At 38.9% G+C, this 26,421-nt stretch overlaps 1 protein-coding gene across 1 annotated transcript in view; it reads right to left on the bottom strand.

Moving 5' to 3' along the window:
• Positions 1-15,012: 15,012 nt before the first annotated feature.
• Positions 15,013-26,421, bottom strand: part of LOC117292605 (caspase recruitment domain-containing protein 9-like) — an 82,340-nt gene continuing 70,931 nt past the window's right edge. The window contains exons 7-9 of the mRNA XM_033774718.1: positions 19,273-19,452; positions 16,544-16,669; positions 15,013-15,522 (exon numbers count right to left, since the gene is read on the bottom strand). Coding sequence (XP_033630609.1) covers positions 15,451-15,522; positions 16,544-16,669; positions 19,273-19,452 — 378 coding nt within the window. The 3' untranslated portion in view covers positions 15,013-15,450. The remainder of the gene's footprint in view (positions 15,523-16,543; positions 16,670-19,272; positions 19,453-26,421) is intronic.

The following is a 26,421-nucleotide window of genomic DNA, read 5'->3' as shown; positions in this document are numbered from 1 at the left end:
GGACCTTTCACACGGCGTAGAAACCAATGTCCCGTGTCTCAGAACATTCGTCTTTTGTGGTGCTAAAGTTCAACATTGTTTATTGTCCATTTCACTATTATCCTCATCGCCAACGTATGTACCTGTACCAATCATTTTCCTGCACTGTCGTGAATCGGCAGCACCTAAAAAAAGATTTTGTTTTGGACGAAGAATGAACGTGTAGTTGTGTTGCTCGAAACATTCACTCATGCTCCGACCACCAAATTCCAATGACAGAAAAGGTAACAATCGATAATAAACTGGGGAGTGCAGATTTGTACCGATGAATGTTGTCATAAATCCGACACACATTTTGTTGCCCATTCTTAAGTTTTTTTTTAAAATTCGTGTCGTTCTATGCTCGATCATGAAACTTATCGAACAAATGTAGGCCCACTCCTAGAACTATGCTGGAGTTTTATTTTAAAAACATCTAACAATTTTAGGGAAAATCAAATTTTCGAGAGTGAACTTTTTAAAACACATCTCAAAGATCTCATGCTGAACATTGAAAACTTGCTCTCTTGATGGAGTCGTGCACACACATTCTCAAAAACACTGTCAAAGGTTTAATGTTATCATATAACGGGGTTGAACATCTTGATTTCCTTGCACCATGTGTTTCTTCTTACGTGCATGCGCGGTAACAACAATAATAATAAACAACGCTTATAAAGCGCCTTACATCCATGACTGGACCACAAGGCGCTGTACACATTAAAATAGCTGCAAACAAGAGCAAAAATTACCAAAGAGCATAAACGATTTCTAAAAATATAAACCACAAAAATGGACCAGCCAATAATTAAAACCACAAACCGCGAAATTTAATGGAAAAGCACTGCTATAAAAAGGTTAGTTAAACTTACAATACTTTAAAAAGGTGTCCATAGGAAACACACTTACAATTATATCATACATGTAGGTCAATCCCGCAAAGAGTCAGTACCAGTCCCTTTAAGACTAGTCCCAAGAGATATTAAAAGGTATGGCCAGTCTTAAAAATTAAGACGAGTAACTTGTCCTAACTTGAAAAAAAGACTAGCCCGAGCTCTCCAAGAAATCCACCCCCAGGAGAAACAATGTACTTAGTCATTTGAAACAACACACCAAAAAATTATAAAGATATGAAGATAACTCACAAAAGAAAGCATGTAGCTCCAGCCACCAGGGTCCTTCGTTCGCAAGCAATGTTCATTCACACAGCACACACGGACGATCATGGTATAATTTTCACAACGTTGTGTTTTTAAGACGGTGGTCTGGACCTTGGTCTTAAAAAGACCAGGGACCCATGCCATTAAAGCAGAGATACCTTTGTGGATTGAACAATGTTGTGTTCTTAAGACCAAGGACCCCCTGCTTATTTTCCTTGTGTGAAAAGGCCTTAAGATTCACTAGCAACACATGCTCCTTGTTTCCCGGTCTCGTCTTGCCAGCTACAGGGACAGGGGTTCTTCCGTTACAGCACCCAGGCCCTGGAATTCACTCCCTGAAAACCTCAACGAAAATACATACATGTAACATCTCCATCTTTCAGCAGCAACTCAAGACACACCTGTTCACACTTGCTTGCCCTAACACTTGAGAATTCCCTCCTTTCCATCTGGACCGGCGCCTTTGAATGGTTTTATACCAGATTTAGTGCGCCTTACATGTATAAATGCTGTGTTAATATTATTATTATTATTATTATTATTATTATTATTATTATTATTATTATTATTATTATTATTATTATTATTATTATTATTATTATTATTATTATTATTATTATTATTATTATATACATTGATTTGCTACTTTAATTGTAATACAGCATGACCCAGAAACACAGCAATGACTTTGGAACACTGCACTATGCAGCACAGGGAAAACAACAACTGAATGCTTGCAATAATTCCCTGTGTGTAAGCTGGGAACATGCAAGTACAATGAAGGTTGCGCTGAGTATATAGGCTGAGTTTAAGGCCTTTAATCCTTTTTGGTGATAAAAGGAATTGTTTTAACAATAGCGTGTGCTTTGCATTGGGGCATCAGACATGAGGACATAGCATGAAGCTGAATCCAATGCCAAAGCCGCGGTTTTGAAAGGGGTCTTAATTTCCTTTTCGAAAAACAATCTGATTGTTTTTCATTAGTGACACAATCTTTCAATCCATTCAGCGTTAACTTGGATTCCGTTTATAAGCTTCAGCTTCCTGGGTAATGCCTCCATGTATTAGTTTTATTGTATCTATTGTTTTGTTTTCTTATTAAGTGATTACCCGAGGCCCAACTAGTCGAGTAATAAATTTCACTAGTCGCCTGGGAGACTCCCTCGCAAGATGTTTTTGTAAACTGAACAAAACTGATATTTCTGTTTATTTTATTTTAATACACCAAGGTACTTGCCCCAGTAATTTTTAGTTAGTATTTTGAAGTGGTCACTCTAGTTTTACAACTTGTCGTGTGTGCAGAAACGCAGTAAAATTTGTTTGTTATTTTATGTAAGAAGCTGAAAGGGACTTTAAAATAAATGTTTTGTTAAAGTTAACAAAATAAAGAGAAGATTTGTCATCTGATTTATTATTAAGGGAATAACAGTGCGAGGACCCAATTTCACTTCGTGGTAATGACCGGGTTGGTGGCTGGCACTATTAACGGACCGAGCCGGAGGCGAGGTCTGTTGACAGCGCCAGCCAACAACCAAGGTCATTACCACGCCGTGAAGACCGGGTTTGAACACTGTTTTCCCATTAACAAATACCTTTTTCAGTGAATTCAACAGCTAAAATTTTCCAAATTTTGTGACTTTCCTCTGTGTGAAGGGCCCAAGGTTCGCAGTAACGGGTGCAGTACACGGGCAACTGAGCGTTCGCTGCCGTTGCAAATAGGTCTACATGTGGCCGGTCCATCCGGCTGAAGAGTAGTTGGGCAATCGCTAGGAGCAGTGACCATTCTGTTGGGACGATCCTTCCCCGGGACAGCGCATTGGACAAACCTGGCGCCACATTTTCCTCCTGGAGCCACCATCAGAGATGGGGATGAATATGGCAAGGTATCGGGATCATGTGACCCAACTTGTTCCGCTTCGGTCAGTAGAAAGCTAACAAGTGTAGTTGCAGGGGCCGTATGCGGAGTCTGCAAAATCCTACCAGGTCTACATGTACAAGCAAGGGCTGTGGTCGACGTGCTCTGTAGAAAAAGTTGAACACATTGCCGCAAGTTCGCCACTCATTCGTGAGATGGTAGGGTTTAGCGATCCCCTTCTGGAGGTCAATTTCGGCCCCGAGAAAAATTGGACGCTGAGTTGGCATCGGCCGAGATTTTTTCTTGTTGACGACAAACCCGAGGGAGGTCGTTAGATCTAGCGTCATGGACATGGCTGATCGAGCCTCCGCCTTGGATTGGCCCACATTGAGCCAGTCGTCTAGATACATGAATGTGGTAATCTCTTGTCTGTGAAGATGTGCCCCCAGTGCTTTCACAATTCTTGTGAACACTCTGGGGGCTGTTGAAAGACCGAAGGGGAGGACAGTAAACTCGTAAGTGATGTCCTTGTAACGGAATCGAAGGAACTTGTAATGGTCTGGGAGGACGGTACATGGAGGTAAGCGGCCTGTAGGTCCAATGACGCAGCCCATGATGGAATCGGTAGCGAGTCTAGGACTACCCGCAGTGTGTCCATCCTGAAGCGTTTTGGTTTGATGAATCTGTTGAGCGGTTTTAGATTCAGAATCAGTCGCCAGACATCGGTGCCCTTCTTCAGTGTCAGAAAGAAACTGGACATGAACCCTGTGAGTTCTTGTTATCTGGGTACTGTGCGAATAGTGTTCTTTGAGTGCCTCGCGTTTCTCGAGAACGGAGGGCACTAAATCTGGCGAGAAAGGGACCCCGACGGGGGGTTGCTTGTGAACCCCAAAGCGTAACCTACGCTTATTGTTCGAAGCGCCCACTCGTCGGGGATAAAATCCGCCCAGGACCCTTGGAAGAGTTGGAGGTGGCCCACCATGGGTCCGTCTACGGGAGGCCGCCTTAAGACGGCCAAGTCACTTACGCCATCCTCCCGGAAACTGGGAGAATGGTGTCTTGTTTGCTTGTAAGGCCTGCTGTTGTTGTCCTTGTCCAATACTCGGTGTCGAAGCGGGGACACCGTCTGCGGTAGGCCGAGTTGATTTCTGCGTAGCCATCCCTGGTCTGCGCCAGGTTTAGGCCTGGGGCCCCTAGTGCCTCGAAAGACGGGCCCTGGTGGCTAAATCCTGGTGGAGCAATTGAACCGGACCCAGACATCGCCGCCAGCGATGCTGTGATCCACCGGATTGCTTCCATGAAAACGGCCAGGCTGACGGCAGCCTCGGCCGAGTTGAATTTTCCACACATGATATGGGTGAGTCACCGGAGGAAGGATAAAAAGATGGCTGTTTCTTTTGTCCCCCCCCCCCCCCCCTGTGCGGGTCTGGTCAGGGATAAATCCTCTGCCCTTGTGCCCAAAAGCCCGCCTGAAATTACAGGTGGCGGGCTTGCCCGAGCCTGCTTGCCGCAATTTCCTTTTATCGAACCAGCTTTGGACTTCTTACCCCTGGTCAATTTTGCCTTGGCTCTCGCCCCACTGGTCGACGCCGGAACGGAGGACTCGCTTGAGCCCCCCGACATGTCCTGTGGGTCCAAGTCAGTGTTGGCAGTACCACCAACTCGGCCCCCACTAGAGAGGGCAACACGTCTCTCCATATCTCAATCAAAAACCACTGCCAAAAAACAAAAAACGGGCTCTAGGGAACTTAAAAAAACAGAGTAAGCCAGTAAAAAAAAAAAACTCTACTTCTTATAAGCAAAAATATCGTAAAACTCTGAAACTTAACACTTTAAATTTGGAGCAGAAAAAACACGTCTACTCCCGTCGGTGCTCAGAGAAAACCGGCAAGATAACATGGCGGCCACACCACGGGGCAGTATGGGACAAGAGAGGGCGCTATTATGTGTGTATGTAAAACTCTTAGCAAATCAAACCTGTCGGTTAGGGAACATGCAATATAGTGGCTCTACGGGTAAGTGAGTGAAATAGACTTGAGCTTTTGATGGTTCCCATCTCTTTCGTGCGTTAAACACATTCTGATCTTTGAGACCAGTGACTCTTTTAAATTCAATAATGGTCTCATCACCGCCTTCACTGGGGTCAAAGGAGGCAACTGATTGGATGATATCTGTTCTTTGTGCATTAAAACGCGAGCATGAGCTTAGCGTCCATGTAGCATGTCGCTGTAAACTAGACCATATACATATGGATAAATGAGTTTATATATGGGCACCTGTTACACGCGCGCACTCAAAATTGATACATTTTCAGCGCGCCTACGCGCAAGTGCGCGAAGTTGCAATGACACTAACATGGATAAAAATAAGCATGCGATACAGTGCATCGCGCAGGGTTTACACAATGTATGCTGATTTAGAGGCCACTTATTCGCTTTTTTCCAAACACTCCCACACGGGTTTTGACCAATCAGACACTTGAAACCGTCCAAGGTATTTATTAATGTGTATTGTATATTGAATATATTTAATTTGGAGCTGACCAAACTTTCCAGCTTTAGTTGAAATTTCACAGTAAATAAATAGAGAGAAGGCCAGGGTAAGGAATTGAACATTCATTGGAAAAGTAAAGAAAACAATAGAGTTTTGAAAGACTTTTTAATTGTATTTTAATACAAAGAAGGATTTCTTTTTAAAAACACAAACATACTTGGATTCATAGCATTGGATTGGAAGGCCATCATTATTTTCCCTCAAAATAGCAATATACCATTGTGTTTATGCCAGTGTTGGTTTCTGAGACATAAAGACACAGATCAGATAATAACTGGAGCTTAACGGGGCCAAACACCATACTAACGAATAATAGTCGGGCACCGTTTTGTTGTCAACACAAGCCCCCGTGATTGCATGACATGAGCAAGGAATCGTGCCAAACCATGGGTGCTTTGCGTTTTGTTACGTAGAAGCTGGTTAGTCAGTTGGCACGCTTGATGCACATTCTGACCAATCACGTTTGGGCCCACATTAGACCAACGAGTAATGGCAGATTTTTTTTGACGGATACTTAGGGTGCCCCCGTCTGTTTCGAGTGGATTCAGAAACAACGACAGAAGCAGTTGAGTACATGAATAATGTACCTAAAGGTTTGTCTGCATGATTTTGTTAAATGCTACAAAAGGGACTTTTTCAGAGACCGTTATTTTTGTACAAGGGTGATCATTTTTAGTCTGACCAATTTTTAGTCTGAGACCAATTTCAGAACTGACTCCGCGGCAGTACAGTTAATTACGATCCTATAAGCTAAAGTAGTAGTCCAGTCTAATTTCTATACCATCCGCCCTGGTAATAGTTAAAAAGCAGGACAGTTCTTTTAAGAACTGAGAAGTCTCCCGAACCTCCGATTATCTACTCCTTGGTGGAGGAGTATTTATCGTAGCCAAGGACACCCCCAGCTAACATGCATACGTTGGGCCAACGTCGGTGAACGTCGGCAAAGTCGTCATCAAAAAACGAACGTTGAACAGACATTGGGAAGGTCGGAGTCAGTTTTTAACCGTTGTGCGAACGTTTGTAAACAGTATGAAATACAACAGTCAGAATTGCAATGTTGCCACAACTTAGTTATGATAGGGGCAACATAACGTCAGCTAATAAAGATTGTGCCAACGTCGGGAAATGTTATGCAGTGAAACATGTCGTTTTTCAACGTTTGCTCAACGTAGTTATAATACGGGCAACCTAACGTCTGCATCTATAAGTTGTGCCAACGTGGGGAAATGTTGTGCAGTATAACAGGTCAATTTCCAACGTTGGTTCAACGTAGTTATATTACGAGCAACCTAACGTCTGCATCCTTAGGTTATGCCAACGTCGGGAATTGTTGTGCGGTATAACAGGTCAATATCCAACGTTGGCATAACGTAGTTATTATGTGGGCAACCTAACATCTGCTTCCTACGGTTGTGCCAATGTCAGGAAACGTTGTACAGTCTAAAGGGCCACTTTCCCATCAAGATAATATTCATACATTGGCCCAACGTTGAAATAAATGCAACTTTGTGGGCATGATTTAGAAGTGTGTATTAACAATACTTAAAATAAATTTGATGAGTTTAAGAATTTCCAAAGCAAGTTTGTGTACTTTTGTGGATAATTTGTCTGTAAGAAAATATGAACACTAAAAATACTTTAAAAAAAACATTTGAATTTAGAAGTTAACATTTTTAATTAATAAAGGTGTAAAACCATGATTGGAAAATCTGTGAATTCTTAACTATATAAATACAAGACATGCCGTGCACAAGGGTGTATGGGCTAGTATAAGTTGTAGTTACAATGTATGTAGTTATTAGTATCATTTATTTGTAAATAACATAAGTGATTAGTGTTAATTAACATACACTAATTACTTGAATTAATTACACAGGGCATGCCGTTAATTGCATTAAAAGATAATTAATCTCTAAATTATTCCTAAATTGGCCCAACACTGTAAACAAACGTCAATAACGACGTCAGCTGCCGACGTTGGGCCAATTAAAAAATATCATGTTGTCCCAACGTTTAGCTAAAACGTCTAACGGACGTTGGGCGTGCAGACGTCGGCAAACAAGTTGCCGAAGTCGGAATGGGGTTGGGCTAAGTCGGCCCAACGTTGGCCCAACGTCCTCGATGTTGCCCCAACTGAAAAAACAATGTCAACACAACGTCACTTGCCAACGGTTGCCCTACAAAAAATGTGTACGTTTGCCAATGTTGGGCCGACTTATACATGTTAGCTGGGTCTCATCGCCTCACCAGAAAAAAATAACTGTGAATCAATCTGGATTAGCATACATGTAAAAGGACTTAGCCCCGTATTCATCGGTGCATTTTATAGACCCCCATCTTCAGATAATTATTATTATTATTATTAAGGCAACAATATAACGGAAAAAAAAACCATGACAGAAACGAAAACGCTACAAAACATTATGAGTAAACAACAAAGCCAAATAAATGAAAAATACATAAATAAGTTAATTAATTAAACAACAATCAGTCAATCAATAAATAATTCAAAAAATAATTAAATGAATAAATAAACAATTAAACAAGTAAGTAAACAAACAAGCGAGAAATAAAATAAAATGAAACTAGACATTAGGTGTTTGTGAACAAACACAAAGCTGTTCCGTGTTCTTTTGCTTGGATTATGTGCTAAAATGACCAAGGAGTCTATAACTGAAAACAAGTTTGAACATGTTGAATAGTGTCTTGAGTTATGGTGCCACTTCCGGTTGACCTGGAAGTAGAGGTCGACATGGGGTAACGGTAACCTAAGGCTAATCTCCAATGCCAAAGGAGTCTCTAACTGAAAAGAGTTTGAAATTCGATATTGTCCCACTTTGGGTTGACCCGGAAGTAGAGGTCAAGTTGAGGTCGCGTTTTTTGGCAATTTATCTCCAATCCCCAAGGAGTTTATAACTACCAACAGTCTAAAAAACGGCCGTGTACTTCTTGAGATATGGTCCCACTTCCGGTTGACCCGGAAGTAGAGGTCAATTGAGGTCACGGTTTTTCAAAGTTTATTTTTAACGCCTTAGGGGTCTCAAACTGAAAAAAGTTTGAAAATCGGTTGTACAGTACTTGAGATATGGTCCCACTTCCGGTTGACCTGGAAGTAGAGGTCAACTTGAGGTCACGGTTTTTCAAAATTAATCTAATCTCCAATCCCCAAGGAGTCTATAACTACAAACAGTCTGTTAAATGGCCGTGTACTTCTTGAGATATGGTGCTACAAAGATTTCCCAATTAAATATGCAAATATGGGTCACGTGGTTAACTAATTACGTATTTTAACATTTTTTGGGTCGGTGGTTTGATGTTTGATCTAGTACAAGTTGATTTCACAGAACTCTTAACCACCAAACTCTGCGCTTATGATCACCATTTTTCGCTTACTGTGTTTTTAAACATCATCATGTCATGCATGCACACAGGTTATGTTGGGCTAACAATTGAGAAAAAGAAAAGGCAACACTATCGATATAAAGATAAGAATCAAACTTAAATATTACAAAAAGAAATATATGTTTAGTTTTGGGGGATAAAAAAAAAATTCAGACGGAGATTCGAACTCGTAATTCTCAGATGTGTAGTCGCGACTGATGACCACTAGGCTAGAAGGGCACGATGCAAAAATGGTGGGTTTTTACATGTGTGCATCAACTGAGGGGATTATCATCCGGCGAAATAATTCTCGTTTCATGATTTTGCGACCATTGTCACTAAATATGAACTGCTAACGCCTATAACTATTAAGTAGGGTTGAAATGTAGTATTAGATGCCTTTAGGGTTTTTTGACGACGACGTCGATGTCTACAAAAACCCCTATCTAATTATGCACGTTCATTTTAACTAGGACAAATTTAATGCACGTTCTAACGAAAATCCTAAACCTCCGTGCATTGTGCGTGTACACAGTAATGGGTGCAGAACGCGGGTAGGAAACAAAATAGTATAGACTCCTCTCAAGAAGTCAACAACTCATAGAGGTAACATACTGTGTTGTATTACCAAAGAGAATATTTCACAATAACATGAAAGTGACTGCATCAAGTTTACAAATTAAAAATTCAAATGAAGACCATGTGGTTAATTAATTAAGAATGTTAACACTTTTTTATTAGAGTAAAGCTTATGTTCTAAGCTTCAATTTGATATATGATTTAACTCTTTTATCCTCATACTTTAGGAGACGGGGCCTGAACAAAAACGCTATACAAACGCTGTGGGGTTTTAGGCGGAAACAAAGAATTTAATAATAATAATAATAATAAAAATAATAAAAATCTCGACGAAAACAATACCTGTTCCGACGGTAGGTCGGAACAGCTAATAATAATAATAATAATAATAATAAAAATCTCGACGAAAACAATAGCTGTTCTGACTGGATCGGAACAGCTTATAAGTAAAATGATATAAATAAATAAATAACCAGAAAAGGACGTAAAAAAATAAATAGATAAATAAGGAAATCAAAAAAGAGGGGGGGGGGCGGTAAAAAAAAAAATTAAAAAATAAAATAAATTAAAACTGAAAAAACTGGTAACGAGAGGGCAAATAGAAAGAACATTGAAAAATGAGTCTATGAGGGGAGCATGCAAATATAAGAAGTTAATCTGGGAGAGGATACAAGAAATCTACTAAACAAAAGGACCAAACGAGTCAGGGACAACAAAAGTAAACCAAATTACTGATGCTCGGAAGCATGTTGTCCCACACATAGTAAGACAGAAAAACTGGAAACAATAAACTAGATAATAAAACGAGGGAAAGGAAGAAGATCAAGTCCCCATACATGCATGCTCCTGAGAGATTAAATTAAAAAAAATATTAGACAGGATTTAAACAGACGACTTTAAGTTGGCGGAGAAATGTCGGCAGAGGACAAATTACAGCATCCCGGATGTGTTGTGGAATGGTATCCCACAGTCTCGGGAAACGACGGGGCGGAGAGTGAAGTAATGAGTCTGTACGAGCAGGCAGGTGGCAGAAAGTGAGCGTGTTAAGATGGCGAGGATTGATGACAATGTTGTTTTCAAGGGATTCGCAAACTGAAATACTGTATAAAACCTTAAAAGCAAAAGAACATAATAAGTAATTACGCCTATTGGTAAGGGTGTGCCAGTTAAGCCGCTGTAATCTGTTCTCGTACAACATTTCTCCTCGTCTTGGTCCTAGAGCGAGACGAGTAGCTATACGTTGGATCCGCTCGAGCTTTTGTTGCTGAGCTGAGATAATGATTTGTAATTAGTCCAGTCAGCTGAGAGGCGAGATCTACGAGCCAAGTTGATGAGTTAATGTTTCTTGTTAATACGTTTCTTTAAATCCGTGGTGATCCAGGGCCAGCACCGAGATCTGCGTTTTGTGACCGTGGGGATTGAATCTTTGATTGCAGCACCAATCAAGTCCAGGAAATTGTCAGCTGACTGGTTGATGTCACTTGAGTCGATGAAGGCGGACCAGGGAACAAGGTGAATTAATTGCCGGAGATGGGGAAAGTCACCATGTGTTTTTTGCAGGAATGATCGTAATACTGCTGGACATGGGGGTGGATGAGTAGAACGAAATATGTCCTTGACTGCGAAATGATCAGAGTTAACGGGATTGGGAAAGGTTGAAACAGATAAGACATGGTCAGGACGGTTGGTGAAAAGTAGATCAATGATCGAACCTTGGTTTGCACTATTTGAGTTGGGTCTCGGAACTGACATCACAAGCTGGTCCAAGTTGAAATCAGAAGCATTGTCAAGAAGTCGAGTTCGATGAGGAGATGGTGTATGGCAGGTGGAGAGGTCAACATTAAAATCACCAACGATGAAGGCAGCCATCATAGTCGTTATCAACGTTGATGGATTCAATGGCCTCTCTGAACTTGGTCCAGAAGGATGATGGGGAAGATGGTGGCCAGTAGAGGAGTCTGAGGAGCCAAGATTCGGTGCCCAGTTTCAATGATACCCAAAGAAGCTCAAGGTCATTGTGCTCATGGGTTAACAGTCTGGTAGGTGACAACGACATTTTCACAGCTGCTAAGATACCACCACCACGGCGTCCTTGGCAATGGTCTCTACGTATGATGATGTAGTCATTAGGTAAGCAGAGTATTCCGTCAGTATCAGATGGTGTTAGCGTTTCAGTAAAAAACATGATATCAGGCAAAGTAGTACTTAAAAACACTTCAAGCTCAGGGCCTTTGTTCCGAATACTGCGTGTATTGCAAAGAAGGCATGATATGTTTTTAGTACTGTCTTGGGTTGAGCCGGGGCCAGGATTTGGGTTTATGTCCTCGCAAGTGAGTAAGGGTACAGAAAAAAGTTGATGTTGAGTTCTTGTAGTATAATATGCGAGCCTTGGAGAATCCTTTGATGAGAAACCCATGTTTGCTTTTGGTTGCTGGGTTTGCGATGTCGGCAAAGGTGGTCCCAGAAAATGGTAAACATACACTGAATATGGCTATGATCAGCCATGACGACAGCAACAAGTGCATTCTGGGACCAGTTAAAGAACTTCCGCAGACAAGTAGTGAAAATCAGGAAGGCACACAAGTCCTACATCCATGACGCCATAGGTGATAGTCTCAAATCAAACAACACAAAACCCTTCTGGAACTTTATCAAAGCTAAACAAGAATAGTGTGTTGACAACACAAATGGCCGCTGAGATAGGAGTTGCTACACCAAGTCCTTTTTGAGTTATTGTTTTAGCCAAAATTGCCTTAATATTTATCTGAGGGGGTCCAAAAACAATAGGCGTCTAGGGGATCCCATGACCAATCCACAAACCATGTTTGGAGTTAATACGCCAAGTCCTTCTGTAGATATTGCTCGGACAACATTTCTTTTGTTTTAGCCATAATGAGCTGAATATTTATCTGAGGGAGTCCAAAAACAATAGACTTCTGGTAGATCTCGTGACTAATCCACAAACGAAGTTTGGAGTTGATACGCCAAGTCATTCTTGAGATATCGTCGGACAACATTTCTTTTGTTTCAGCCATAATGAGCTTAACATCCCCAAACTAGGCAGAAGTGACGTACCAGACATTCCGGAGTTAGTCAAATCCACAGAAGGAGTAGAGAAATTACTCAAAGACCTTAAGAGCCACAAAGCCACCGACGCCAAAACTATTGAAATTGCATTCTTCATTACGATTCTTTTTGTTTAACTAAAAAAGCATCAGAAATCAGACCATTAAAAAGTACGAGATCGTAACCGTTGATCATTCTGGTCTACTTTACACACACCATGCACACACGTTGTTAACATGGTTAAGCGAAGGGCATTATTCGCGGCACGTTTTTAAAATTTTTTGTTCACCCAAATTGCATTTTCTCCCTCTCTTTTACCAACAATAATACACAAACTAGCTTACCTAATGTATGATCTATAAGAACACATACAATGTTTTTTCATCTCGGACAGGTCTAAAATAAAATCTGTCAACATTCTGTCGGCGAAAACAAAATGGCTGACATTTTGTTTGTGGTGGGAGAACGGTCACGTCCATAGACTTGTTCCCAAGTCTTTGATCATGCTGAAACAGCGCCCTCTTGTGGATACACTCCTGTCATTAGCCTACAATGTGGCTGATGCAGAAAATCAACTGCAGTGGAATCAAGTCTATCACGTCATGTGCATTGATACTGCAGTCACAGTGCAACCTTTTTACTGTAACACTACACTAGCGGGATGCAGCGCGGCAACTGTGACATCACAAAGGACGTCTGCACTCTATCCCAAAGTTATACACGCTCGCGCTTTGACTGTGACGTCACAAACAACACATATCCCCAACCCACGGGTACCCCTAAATTGACCCCAGGACGCATCATTTTAGCAGGGTGCGGGCACCACTTAACGTGAAAACAACAAGGTGGCGCCCATGCGATTAAAGCGCTTTTATAATACAGAAGTTTTTTTTCATCGATCAGCAGTATACAAAATTATCCACAATTTTTTTAAGTATTTTTTTTTTTAAATTGTCAGTTCAAATGAACATTTTAGGAAGTCAGCAGTGCAATTTATCTAAAATTTTGTCCCTGGGTATTAAACAACCTTTTATCTAATTAAAAAAACATGAAACAGAATTTTTTGTGCCTAAAACGGAATTAATGTTTTTGCCAAACGGAATTTGCACTTATCTGAAACGGAAAATCACTGGCCCTACTTAGGTCGGCGACGCATGGCAAACCCTAGGATGCGTCGCTACTTGCGATGAGTTTCGTGAAATCGGGGGCTGGCCTATATCAAAGATACTATAAAAGGAAGATAGGACACTAGCGCTGTTTTACACGCAGCCGTTGTAACGCGATGACTCGGCACAATTGGAACGTGGGGAAGGGCGCCATCACTCGGTGGGCAAGTAAAACGAAGCAGGCGACGTTCAGCGCAGTATAGAAATAAATAGGAGGGTCATGGCAAATGTTGGCAATTTGCGTTAAAACAATAAGATATCTTAGATTTAAAAGGGCGTTTCTTAAAGATTTAAACGGGTGTTTCTTAATGATTTTAAAGTGTGTTTATTAGGGATTTAAAAGGTTTTTTCTTAAGAATGCAAAAGGGTGTTTCTTAGGTTTTTAAAAGGGTGTTTCTTGGATTTAAAAGAGTGTTTCTTGGTTGATAGGGTTTTTCTGCACAATTGTCTACAAGTGGTAATCTTTGATTCAAATTAATCTTATTTTATTGTTGTCCCTGCCTTTATACCACTTTTATTTGAGGTAGTTTTCAAAAAGCTTTTAATTTCATAGTAAATGTGGTGAGATGAGGATACTGAATACTTGGATCTTTTAATTAAACCAACAAAGTGCAAAAGTATGACATTGTATCCTGTGTATCAATCATTTTTAATAATCACTTGCAAGTTGGTTACAGACAATAACAAGGTTCAATTAATGACCAGCTGGGACCAAATCCATGGCTCTGGGCTTATGTAGATTTCTACGCAGTAAGCAGAGCCATGCAATTCGACCCAGATTCACAACTCTGTTTGTAAACAATCAATACATGAATTAGTAGGTATACAAATATCACATTTAATGATGATTAGGGTTAGCATGGGTTGCTACATTAAACAGCCCACTCCAAATTATGTCTTTGTTCCGCTTTTTTACCAATCTTTGTAACATATTATATTATATATTAATTTAATTAATGTTTATATAATTTAATAAACATATATTAATAAATATGTTAAGTCATTATTACTTTCTTTTAATCAACAGAGCCACTCTGCTCAGCACCCTTCTTGATCCCAAATGAGATCGAACAAATGAACAAATGAATGGTTTGATACATAAAAAGCCCCCTCCAAATTATGTATTTTGTCCCGCTTGCCCCCCCCACCCCCATCCCCGCCCACACGCACACACACACTACTAGCCTTGTCAGTCATTATCGATTCCAGATCACAGGAATTACAGATGAGAAATTTTTACCAACTTTCTACTCTTCCTTTTCACTTTCTTTTCACTGTCCACAAGTTTCTTGTTAAACAAGCTCTTGTTATGCATGCAACCTAAGTCTCACAAAAGAAATGAGATGAACGATGTTACCCTTTCACTACTGCACAAATCAAGATGAAGGTTATTATTGGTCAAACCAATATGGATTCTTTCTACAATCCTTTTGCCGATGGCATTGATGTGGAAATAATCATTAAAACATTTCCAGTAAGCAGGTTCAACAAAACAATACCTGTTTTACTCTTAGATCTTTTTATGGAGACATGTCTGCTGGGTAGTTTCCGCTTCAAAGTCACCTTCTTTGGTGGATTTGGTATGTTGAAAATTGTAGGGACCGCATTCCAAACCAGTCTACCAGTACACAGTATCTGGGATGGCTCAAAATGCATTGAGCAGATTCTACAATTATTGTACAAGTATTTGGGTGACTTGTTCCGCCGATGTGATCTTCTTGTAGACTGAACCCATCGGTCTGATCTGTGGTACCACGAATGAAAAAAACAAAAGCATCATAATAAATCCATGTGATCTGTGCAGATTTTAATACTAGAGGCCAAATTAAAAACAAACACCTCCATCTTGATTGATTATTGAGTTGACCTGGTTTATCAAAACATTACAAATAAATTATTCAAGACTACCATCACATTCACAAATTTATAATAATGTTATTAGTCAATTACAAAATAAAAACTTAAATGGCTGGAATAAATACAGAACACTGCTACACAGCTACTCCATTCTACACTCTGGGGTCATGAACGTTTGTTTCCTGATCATTAAAAAACGATGTAATTGTAGAGTAGTAATAATAATAATATAATAATTAATCATGCCTTTCTGTGTAAACAATAACATTTTGCAGAAAACAACTCCAGCCAATCATTGCCAATTTCTGCCTGGACGATGTTGATGTTAATGTCATTATTACATCAAAATGTTCTGCCATAAAGTTCGCCTTACCTTTCTTTGCTTTTTGGAAATCTGCAATAGTGAAGATTACTATTCCGTTGTGAATTGTTCACACAATTTACGGCAGAGCACCATAGTGACATGTTTGCTGTGCTGAGCTAGCGCCTATTGGTTGCAAGTTTTCCATAGCCATAGTGCAGTGTATAGCACAGAGCCGACTTTGGTTTTACTTGCCCGACAATAGCGGGCGCCCTTCCATTTGCGTTTCACGTTTGCGCACTCAGTGTCCTATCTTCCTTTTATAGTATCTTTGCCTATATACAATGCAACAGACAAGTTGCTACTACTTTGTCATGTTCATGTTCTCTCATGTCTTCTCAAACTAGAAGACTAAACTATGTGGAAGTAAAGATAATATCCAAATATTCCCATAAATGATCTTGTAGCCTAAGAGTTAACTGAACTTTATTCCAAACAGTTGTTTGTGATAAAACAGAATGATATATATTTTTTCATAAAGAGCTTATGAAAATCTGTTTTTTCTAAAACTCTACATCAACTGTAAATGTCACAAGTCTTCTCTCACCCTTAGTCGTTCTTGCTTGACTTTGTTAAGCTCATGCCACGTGATGTTGTAGTGTTTCTTGAATGTCTCAGCCAAAGCCTCTGCACTTAACCTTTTCTCCAAGAGCTCCTCATTTTCAGATTTACACTGAATAACAAAACATTTTTAGATAATGTTTACAATAATATGTTATTAACTTACATGAAGGTATTAAAAACTATGCAAATCTTAATATATAATTTAAACAATGTCGTATATGTATCTCATCAAAGGCTCTCTCAGTTTTCATCTAAAGGTTGTGAAAGTTGTATGAAGCTTGAGCATGCACGATGACGTACAGAGAATTGTTCTCACCTATGAATCAACCACACTATAAGAGATGTTAAATTTGCATCTGTGGGATAAAGAATATTAATTTTGGTTTTTACCCATACACCGATGTGTGTTAGCACTGTATACTAAGTACTTTCCCGAGTCCTGTGAAAAAATATCACAGGCATGTTACTCGGGTGGGATTCGAACGCACGACCCTTGCAATTCTAGAGCAGGTCTTACCAAGGATTCGAACCCATGACCCTTGCAATTCTAAAACAGTGTCTTACCAACTAGAAAACCTTGGTAGTCTAGTCCTATTGGTGGAGAGCTCGTCACGTGGGGTGTTTAAACCAGCTGGAGCTGTTAATAAACGGCTGGCTTCCGCGTGTTGGTGCCAATATTATCACGCGGAGCGCCCAATTCATAGCTAGTAGTTACAGCGCATAATCTGGTTTTAAGCGTGCGCAAAGTTTTTGAAAAAAATACTTCAAACCTTGAATTTTCAATTGTCAAAGTGTCTACAACTGTATTTTTTGAACGTTTTTTTAACAAAAGGGCATTTACATGTATTAATGGGAGTAAAAGAGTAGTTACTTGTTCTTAAAAGTCCGCAATGCAGCATCACGTTGGTGGAAACAAAGTAATTGCAGATACTGAGAAAGGCGCATTGACGCTTTTCAGCTGTTCTGACTTATCTATCATTTTGGTAAGAACTATCAGGTGTTTGGGCACTCCACACTGAATATTTGCTTTTGTTAAAGAAGTACTTGAGCAAATTTTGTTGACGGGAATGCTATTTAAACTTATTTATACTGTGCTTTACCATTTAAGTGTAATTTTGATATTGTTTTGTTTCAAGTCAGAACATCTTTGCATAAAGGAGGTAGGACCATTTAAGGTTTCCATTGTTTTATAGCTCATTTAACCAGTAATAAAATCTTTGATATTTATTTATTTTTCATATGATCTACATTTAAGAAGCAATATTTGATTTAAGTTTCAAATCGGTACATCAATGCAATATAGAGTTATGGCCTTTTAAGGTTTTCATTGTTTCAGCTCATTCAACTGGAGCCAGTGTAAGTGACGAGTGTTATCTTTTCATATGCAACTTTATATAAGAAGCAATATTTAATTTTAGTGTGAAGTCGGTACGTCATGGAAATAAGGAGTTATGGCTATTCAAGTTTTCTATTGTTTTCAATGCTACACAGTGTGTAGCCCTATTTAACCTCGACTTCCAGTTCAAACCAGAAGCTAATATTTTTAGTGGAAACAATCATAAACCCCTGAAACAGGTATAATGACGTCAACAATTATTTCCTCACTTACAAACACCTAGTAAAAAAAAAATAATACCTAGTTTCTATTATTGTTGTTATTCTTTGTCTCACCAAACCCTACTGACTTAACACATAACAATTACTATACATTTCAGAATGGTCTGTGAACGTCCTCTTTTGGTTGTAGTGAGTCAACCAGTTGATGTATCATGCCCAGAGGACACTCCTTGTGTCAAGTTAATTAACATTAACAAAATTGTTGCTTTGTAGACATCCATGTAATGTGCGTATGGCGATAGATCATTCTCAGCTGCTGCTCCTAAACTTTGGAATGAGCTCCTGTTGTCCATAAGATCTGCTAAGTCATTAGATGTTTTTAAAACTTTGCAAAAGACCCATCTTTTTATCTGTTATTAAAACCTGTTTCCCTGACTGTGTATAGTTTCTGTGTAATTTTCAGCATTTACATGTAGGTATTTTAACCCTACTTTTAATATTGATAATTTTAACTTTTTAGTGTAAAGAGTAATTTTTCAGATCCTTTAGTTGTTTGTATTATTTTCAATGGTTTCATTTAATTTACATGACAGGTAACAGCTTGTCTGGCCTAATTTTATAATTATTTGTTTTGTGATTTAATTGGGGAATGTAGGCCTATAAGTTTTTGTTTTCTTGTTATGCTTCTATTTGCTGTTAAGCGCTGTGAGGAATGCCAATTCATATTGCGCTATATAAACTAAACTCAGTGTAACAAACTATTTACTTTACAAAAGTGGGCTGTTCGAATCATTTCTAATGCTGGTTATCTTGATCATTCAGCTCCACTTTTTGAACAACTTAAACTTCTAAAATTAAATGATCTTTATCGCCTTAAAGTCACCTGGAAATAGAATTGTTTTTCTTTCAAACATTAGAGTATATGCTTACGAACAATAAAACAATTTTTTTAGTAATTGTTTGTCACGATTTACATGTATATTTTGAAAAAATATATAAAGTTGTTTAGGGGTGACTCCGCCTACCCCTTTTGTGGCGTCAATTGAGGCAGACTTTGCCTGCAATGCGTATAGCATTATTATTATCATTATCATCATCATTATCATTATTATTATTATTATTATTATTATTATAAGATAAGATTTATTGATGTACCTTTTCAAATTCTGTGTCACGACAATGCAGCTCATTCCGTGCTTTAAGAAGGCTACCTTCGGATTCTTCACATTTCTCCTTGTAGTTCTGTAGTTCTTCCCGTAATATGTTTAGTGTAGCTTGGGTATACTGATCAACATGAAAGTCCTCAGCAGTTACATCTATAGCACTTACAACATCCTTATAATGTTAGAAACAAATGTAATAGTTAACACTATTTAAATCACTTTCTAATCACATAAATACAGAACCTGTTTTCATTTATTTTTGTCTTCTTAATCTGTAAAATCTCTACAAAAGATATTGGTGTATTTGGCTGACAAAAAAAAACACTTTTGTAACCTTTCAAGAGTTATAAGTTGTGTTTTAGTCCAGAGTAGCAGACAGGACAGGCCTATTCGATAGTGGGTCCGACATACATAGTATACACAGTTAACAGATCCTTGGTGCAGAGTAGCAGACAGGACAGGCCTATTCGATAGTGGGTCCGACATACATAGTATACACAGTTAACAGATCCTTGGTCCAGAGTAGCAGACAGGACAGGCCTATTCGATAGTGGGTCCGACATACATAGTATACACAGTTAACAGATCCTTGGTGCAGAGTAGCAGACAGGACAGGCCTATTCGATAGTGGGTCCGACATACATAGTATACACAGTTAACAGATCCTTGGTGCAGAGTAGCAGACAGGACAGGCCTATTCGATAGTGGGTCCGACATACATACAGTACCGATTGAAAATAACTAGACGCCGTGCGATAAATTTAGCGCGCAAACGGGCGTGGAGGTTGGCGCAATAACATGTCTTGAAAAAAAGTCAAATAGCCGTCGGTATATTAACGCGTGACTCACGCGTGGAGTGCCACGCGCTAAACTTGCAAAACCCACGCGACATTTTGCGTGATTACTAGAGAATGAATAGTGCTCTGATGTCGCTCAATTCCCATGATTATCCCCATAATGAAGGTTGCTTTGATGGAGTGTAATTCACCGTTATTACTAAGATTGAAGGATGCTTTGATGTTGCGTGATTCACCAGCGCCATACATGTGTAGTTGATTATTTTGGGTGTTTAAATAATGGTCTTTTAAAATGAAGTTGGCGATCTGATTATGAAAAAAATAGGCTCAATGTGTATTTTCATTGTTGTGAAATTAAATGCCAGGCGCTGTCGGCATCTTGTGTCTGTAATTAGGTGTCGGCATCTTGTGTCTGTAATTAGGTGTCGGCATCTTGTGTCTGTGATTAGGTGTCGGCAACTTGTGTCTGTGATTGGAAGTTGGCATTGCTTGAGTTGTGATTGGTTATAAGACAAGACAATGTTCAACTTGGTTCAACCTTTGAGAAGTCTGCGTCGTCGCCATATTTTCTTTGGTCCAATACCATCTGCGCGCCGCCCACGCGTGGAGCGCCATGCGCTAAACTGGCAGTACCCACGCGACATTTTGCGTGATTTCCCGAGAATGTACGTGCTTTGATGATGCCTGATTTACCGGCGCCATACATGTACATGTACATAGTTGATTACTTTGTAACGTCGGCATCTTGTGTCTGTGATTAGGTGTCGGCATCTTGTGTCTGTGATTAGGTGTCGGCATCTTGTGTCTGTGATTAGGTGTCGGCAACTTGTGTCTGTGATTGGAAGTTTGCATTATTTTGCTTGAGTTGTGATTGGTTAAAGTCCAGACAATGTTCTTGAACCTATTAGAAGTCTGGGTCCCCATTTTCTTTGGTCCAAGACCACCAACGACGTGGCCCACACGCGTGGAGCGCCACGCGCTAAACTTGCACTACCCACGCGACATTTTGCGTGATAACCCGAGAATGTATGGTGCTTTGATGATGTGTGATTCACCGGTGCTTTGATGATTCACCGGCGTCAATTTTTTTTGTTTTGTGCTTATATATTATTCTTTTGAAATGGATTGGGATTGTCATTATATAAAAAAAAACATATACTCCAGGCAGGTGTATCCTGGCTGTAGTATTATTTGTTGTAAAATTAAATGCCAGTCGGTGTCGGCAACTAGTTGTGTGTGTGATTGAGGTGTGATTACGCCTGGGCAATTTCAGCCACGGTTCAACCGTTAAGAAGTTTGCGTCCGTATTTTCTGTGAGTATGATTGACACTCTTATCGAGATCCAATCATGTCTTATCTTAACATCCCCCCCCCCCCAGTTTGTTTCCCTCAAAAGACAAGCCGCTGGGTTGCGCGGTGTCTCTGTGGTTTTCTTTGGGTTCGGTGGTCCCCTGGCCAAATGCCAGTTGAAATGACATTGGGAATTTAACAGCCAATAGGAAAGTTGTGTTTTACAATATGACCAGTCTTGATTTGTGTATAGGTATCGCCTCCAGTAATGACTTAGACTACGTTTGTTGACGATAAAACTACTTTAGTGATGGTACCCAACCCTTCCTCTTCGGTACGGTAGATTAGTACGGTAGACTAATACAATATAATATTAATACAATATTATCAATGTTATCAATATTATCAATATTATCAATATTAACAATTTGTTTAAGAGTCGGTTTTAAAAGTACCTATTTTTAATTAACAATCGATGTTTATTTTGAGCATAACAAAATGTACTTTTCACAAAGGAAACTATTTGACGCTTGAAATGTTGTTTGTCTTTTGTTACTGAAATCATAGACTAAAACTATCCAAAGATCGTTGCCAATTTGCTTCTGAAATTACTCTGGCAATCATACTAACTCTCCCTCTTCGGTACCATAGAACACATTAACACTTGACAAATATATTTTGTTTTATTCAAAGTAACGCCTTAAAAGTTACTTGTGTTGTAATAATCACGGGCAGTTATATATTTATAACAGATTTATTCGACATGATTGAGTTTTTCTCCCGAAAATCTGATCTGTGTCCAACTTGTTATTTTTGAGTAATAATATTAATGCCAAAAAAAAGCGGAACGCCATCACAAGTTATTACCCAACTATTAAACTGTTAAAATATTAACATTTAGTTCGGCACAGGCAAGCGTATACATATTTAAATGGGCAACTGTAAGTGACTTTGCGGTGACGTTTTTCAAGCATCAGGACATTTTTATTAGTTGGTTAATTTTATTGCGGATCGCGGCGATGTTTTTTTCTTGGAAAAAAACACAAAAAGTAGTAGTTGTGTTCGCCCGGTGGCGAACATACAACATTTTTAGTTTACAATAATATATAATTTATTTCAATTTTGTTTCATCACACCTGCTCCCCCGCTCCCCCCCCCCCCCCCCAGCAACGTAAACAATTTTAAGGTATGGATATACGTTGACCTCATTTTTATTTAGGTGAAGGCAAACGGATTACTGTGAATCTCCCATAAAGTGTATTGAAGAAATTAAAATACGGCTACGTTTGTGGATGATAAAATTACTCTAGAGTGTCGTACATATACCCAACCCTTCCTCTTCGGTACGCAGATTAGTACACATGACAATAATATTAACAATTTGTTTTTGAGTCGGTTTTAAAGATACTTGTTTTTAATAACCATCGCCGTTTATTGATAAAAATGTACGTATCACAAAGGAATTATTTTGCGCTTATGTCTTTGGTTAATGAAGGACTAGAAAACTATCCAAAGATCGTTGTCAATTTGCTTCTGAAAATACTCTAGCGACCGTATGTCCGTAACTCTCCCTCTTCGGAACCGCGTGGATCAACATCTGACCGTAAATTTATTTTGTTCAAAGTAAGTCTTTAAAGTTAAGTGTATTATAATTAACCTCGGGCGATATTTTTTCATTAAAGATTTATTTGACATATTTTCGTTCTGGTGCCGTCTTTGGTTTTAAAACCACACTAAAATAATATTGAAACAAATCGAAATCCATATTTTTCGTGTCCGCCCGCCCGGCGACGAATATTAATAATTTACACTTTTGGTCAAGTTATCTTAACATCATGAATAATTGAAGTCGATTTTGTTTTCTTATATCCACACCCCCTCTTTACAAAAATACAAATTTTCAGCTATGGATAATATACGAATAAGGATTGAACTTTTGATGATGTTGACCTCATTTTTATTTAAGTGAAGCCAAACGGATTACTGTGAATCTCCCATGTATATTACATTTATAATGATATCCGTTTGTGGATGATAACATTACTGTAGCGATCGTACCCATTACAACCCTTTCAATAGATTAATTATGACAATCAATGTGATATTTTTTTTGTAACCATCGATGTTTATTTTGATCATAAAAATGCACTAATCAAAATGGATATTTGACGCTGGAGTTTAGTCTTTGGTTACTGAAGGACTAAAACTATCCAAAGATCGTTTCAAATTTGGTTTAAAAATTACCCAGGCTAGCGATCGTACAGTGTACGTCCGTAACTCTCCCTCTTCGGTTCCGTGGATTAAAGCTTGACCGTAAATATTAACAAGTAAAAAAAAAAATCAAAGTCGTATTTTTTATTTAGTCTCCGGCAGTTATTTTAATCAAAGGTTCCTGCTACCATTACAACGTAAGTTTAGTATTGCGGTTTTTAAAAGTCATATACCAAACGTATACACTATGCGGATATGCACACTGCTTGTAGAATTAGTTTGCTCTCTACACAAAAAGGAGAGCAAAATAATCGATAATGAAAGCTGACTGTACTGTGTGGATAATATAATACGCGCATGTTTAAAAGACTGTCAAGTTTTAAAACAGAATCTGCCAGGTGAAGTAATACATTGTAACAAACCACAGCCAGCGTATCATACGCAAACGCTCTGTATAAAGTTAAATCCTCAGTGTGCGGGGGGGGGGGGGGGGGGGGGGGGATACAGCTCTATATTTAGCTCTCTCTATATGTGTGGGGTAACACTGTGTGTATTTTAATTTCCATGGCCCGATCTATAAACCTACACAAATTTCGCATTGCAGGCGAATAGGCAAAGCGCTTAAAAAAAACCAAAAAAACAATTGACACGGCTGATGGGCAACAACTTTTAGATTCTTATTACTTACAACACAACGATTTCTCGTGCATTACTCTTAAAATTCAAGTTTTTTTTGCTTTTTACTCGAATCTACAAAAACAAAAATTCAATCAAAATAGCAACATCAAAACATTGTTTTAAATTATTAAACCAACGAGCAGTTACTGTTGAGCAACTCGGGCAAAAGTACTATGAAAATAGGCGAAAACATTTATATATACATTTTTAAAACCCATACAAACAACCAAGCCAGCACCCCATAATGTACCCATCTATCGTTCAAAAGGTATATATATGTATAATTTTAAAAAAACGGACACAATTAAATAAAGCTGTTAGGCGAGAAAACACTGCTTAGCTAAATTCTTTGCTGTATAAAAGCAAAAAATGAGTTGGGCACAAGTTGCAACGATGTCAATTTTATGGAATTTTGGCTGGTACACTGTGTCTGCTAAGCAATTGTTTTTCTGTGCTTAGCATATTTCCGTGATTATGGGCTTTATGAATTTGAACCCTCTTTGAAGAAGAATAACTGACAGACAGGCTTCAACTTCGCGCTTGAAGGGGCACAGCAATTTTCCTTAGGTCTTCTTACGTTCTTATGCACTTCTTTTGGGGAAAATAAGTTTGTATTGGAACCTGGCAGCACTGCAATTTTAAGGCCTGCGACTTTCCTTAACAAGATTGTAATAAGAATGATATGAAAATAGCAATATTCAGAATGATGTGTACAGCTCAACTTGTTCCCTCTTCATTAACGCAGGACTTATTTGGCTTAGAAGTTTTTTTCCAGTACTTTACGTTTCGAGGAAAGCATATCTGCCATTTAATACATGTTTAATAAATACTGTGGCTAAAAAATACTGGGGGTGATTGACAGCTCCAATGTTCAACGATTCCTCTGTGGTGCCGCTCGGCTGGTTGAATTGTTGTGGCCTTTGATTGCGGGACATTCTGTTGATGGTAATTGAATCCGACTGGGGGACAGATTGTGCATTTGCAAAGATTCGAGCGCTTCCTAGAAACAGCGTTGCCATAGGGCACCAAACTGGGTTTCAACATTGTGTCCGGATTAAAATTAATAATCGACATTCAAGTATTTCATGCCCAAAAATACAAATGTACTGGCTTTTAAGAAAAGTTTCTTTGAAGGTGATACAAATTATACAGCAACATTTTTTTTTTGGGGGGGGGGATTTACTTGGTTATTTTTTAGTTTTTTATTAGCCACAAATCGCTGAAATTGAATGCACGTCATGAAAGCGCGAGGGATTGGCAAAAGGAACATGTTTTGAACGTGAAATGGTAGTACAAACATCCTATTATGTATATAAAATGTTGAACATGATTAAGGACGATTCAATTTTCTTCCTCGGATGGGACGTAAAGTGAGGGTCCCTCACCTATACGTCTCAAACAAACCCCTTACCACATACTTTTGACGAGTTTGCTTCCTTTTCCAGAGTGTATTAACAAGTTGAAATTTTTGACAATTCATGCAAACCATTGCTGTTCATTGTTAATAATTTATATGAGAATAGTTACTTCAAATTTCAATAAAATATTTGAAAATGTATAGAATGGTAGTGGTTGTCCATTGATGTCCGTCCCTCACGCATAAGAATGACCCAGCTCTCAAAGTGTTTTGAGAATCTACGTCTAGATTGTACAACAGTGTGCACGTACGTAGCGCCTATGTACAATGTATGCTGTATGTAGTGAAAAAGTGCTACTGAACTAACGTAACAAAATGGATGTTTTCCTACGCACACAATGTATAGGGTTATTTTCATCTCAAAAAAATCGATAATGAAATCTAGTTGTGTGTGTGTATAATGTGTGGATCCGGATAACGTGTGCACATTGTACGTATGCTGTCTGTGTAGTAAAGGTCTGTGCAGTAAATAATGACGGCGTATTCGAATCTGCCAGCTAGTGTTGAATCAAAACGCCAGCGAGTACATTTTTCAGTTAACCCTTTAATTAAAATATCTTCTTTAATCAGGGCCATTGAAAAAAGCAGAGACAATAATTTATTCCACAAACAGTAAAAACAGTTGAGAGATTAATAGTCTCCACCAGTCTGAGCGTTTCGAACATTGTTTCGGTATTGTCTTCAACTGACATAACTTAAATCAAACTTTCGTTTCAATCATTTTTCTCCTAAATGCTAAGAGCTATAT

Source organism: Asterias rubens, chromosome 7 (assembly GCF_902459465.1).
Source record: "Asterias rubens chromosome 7, eAstRub1.3, whole genome shotgun sequence".
NCBI classification, from domain to species: domain Eukaryota; kingdom Metazoa; phylum Echinodermata; class Asteroidea; order Forcipulatida; family Asteriidae; genus Asterias; species Asterias rubens.
This window is presented reverse-complemented; position numbering and strand designations above follow the sequence as displayed.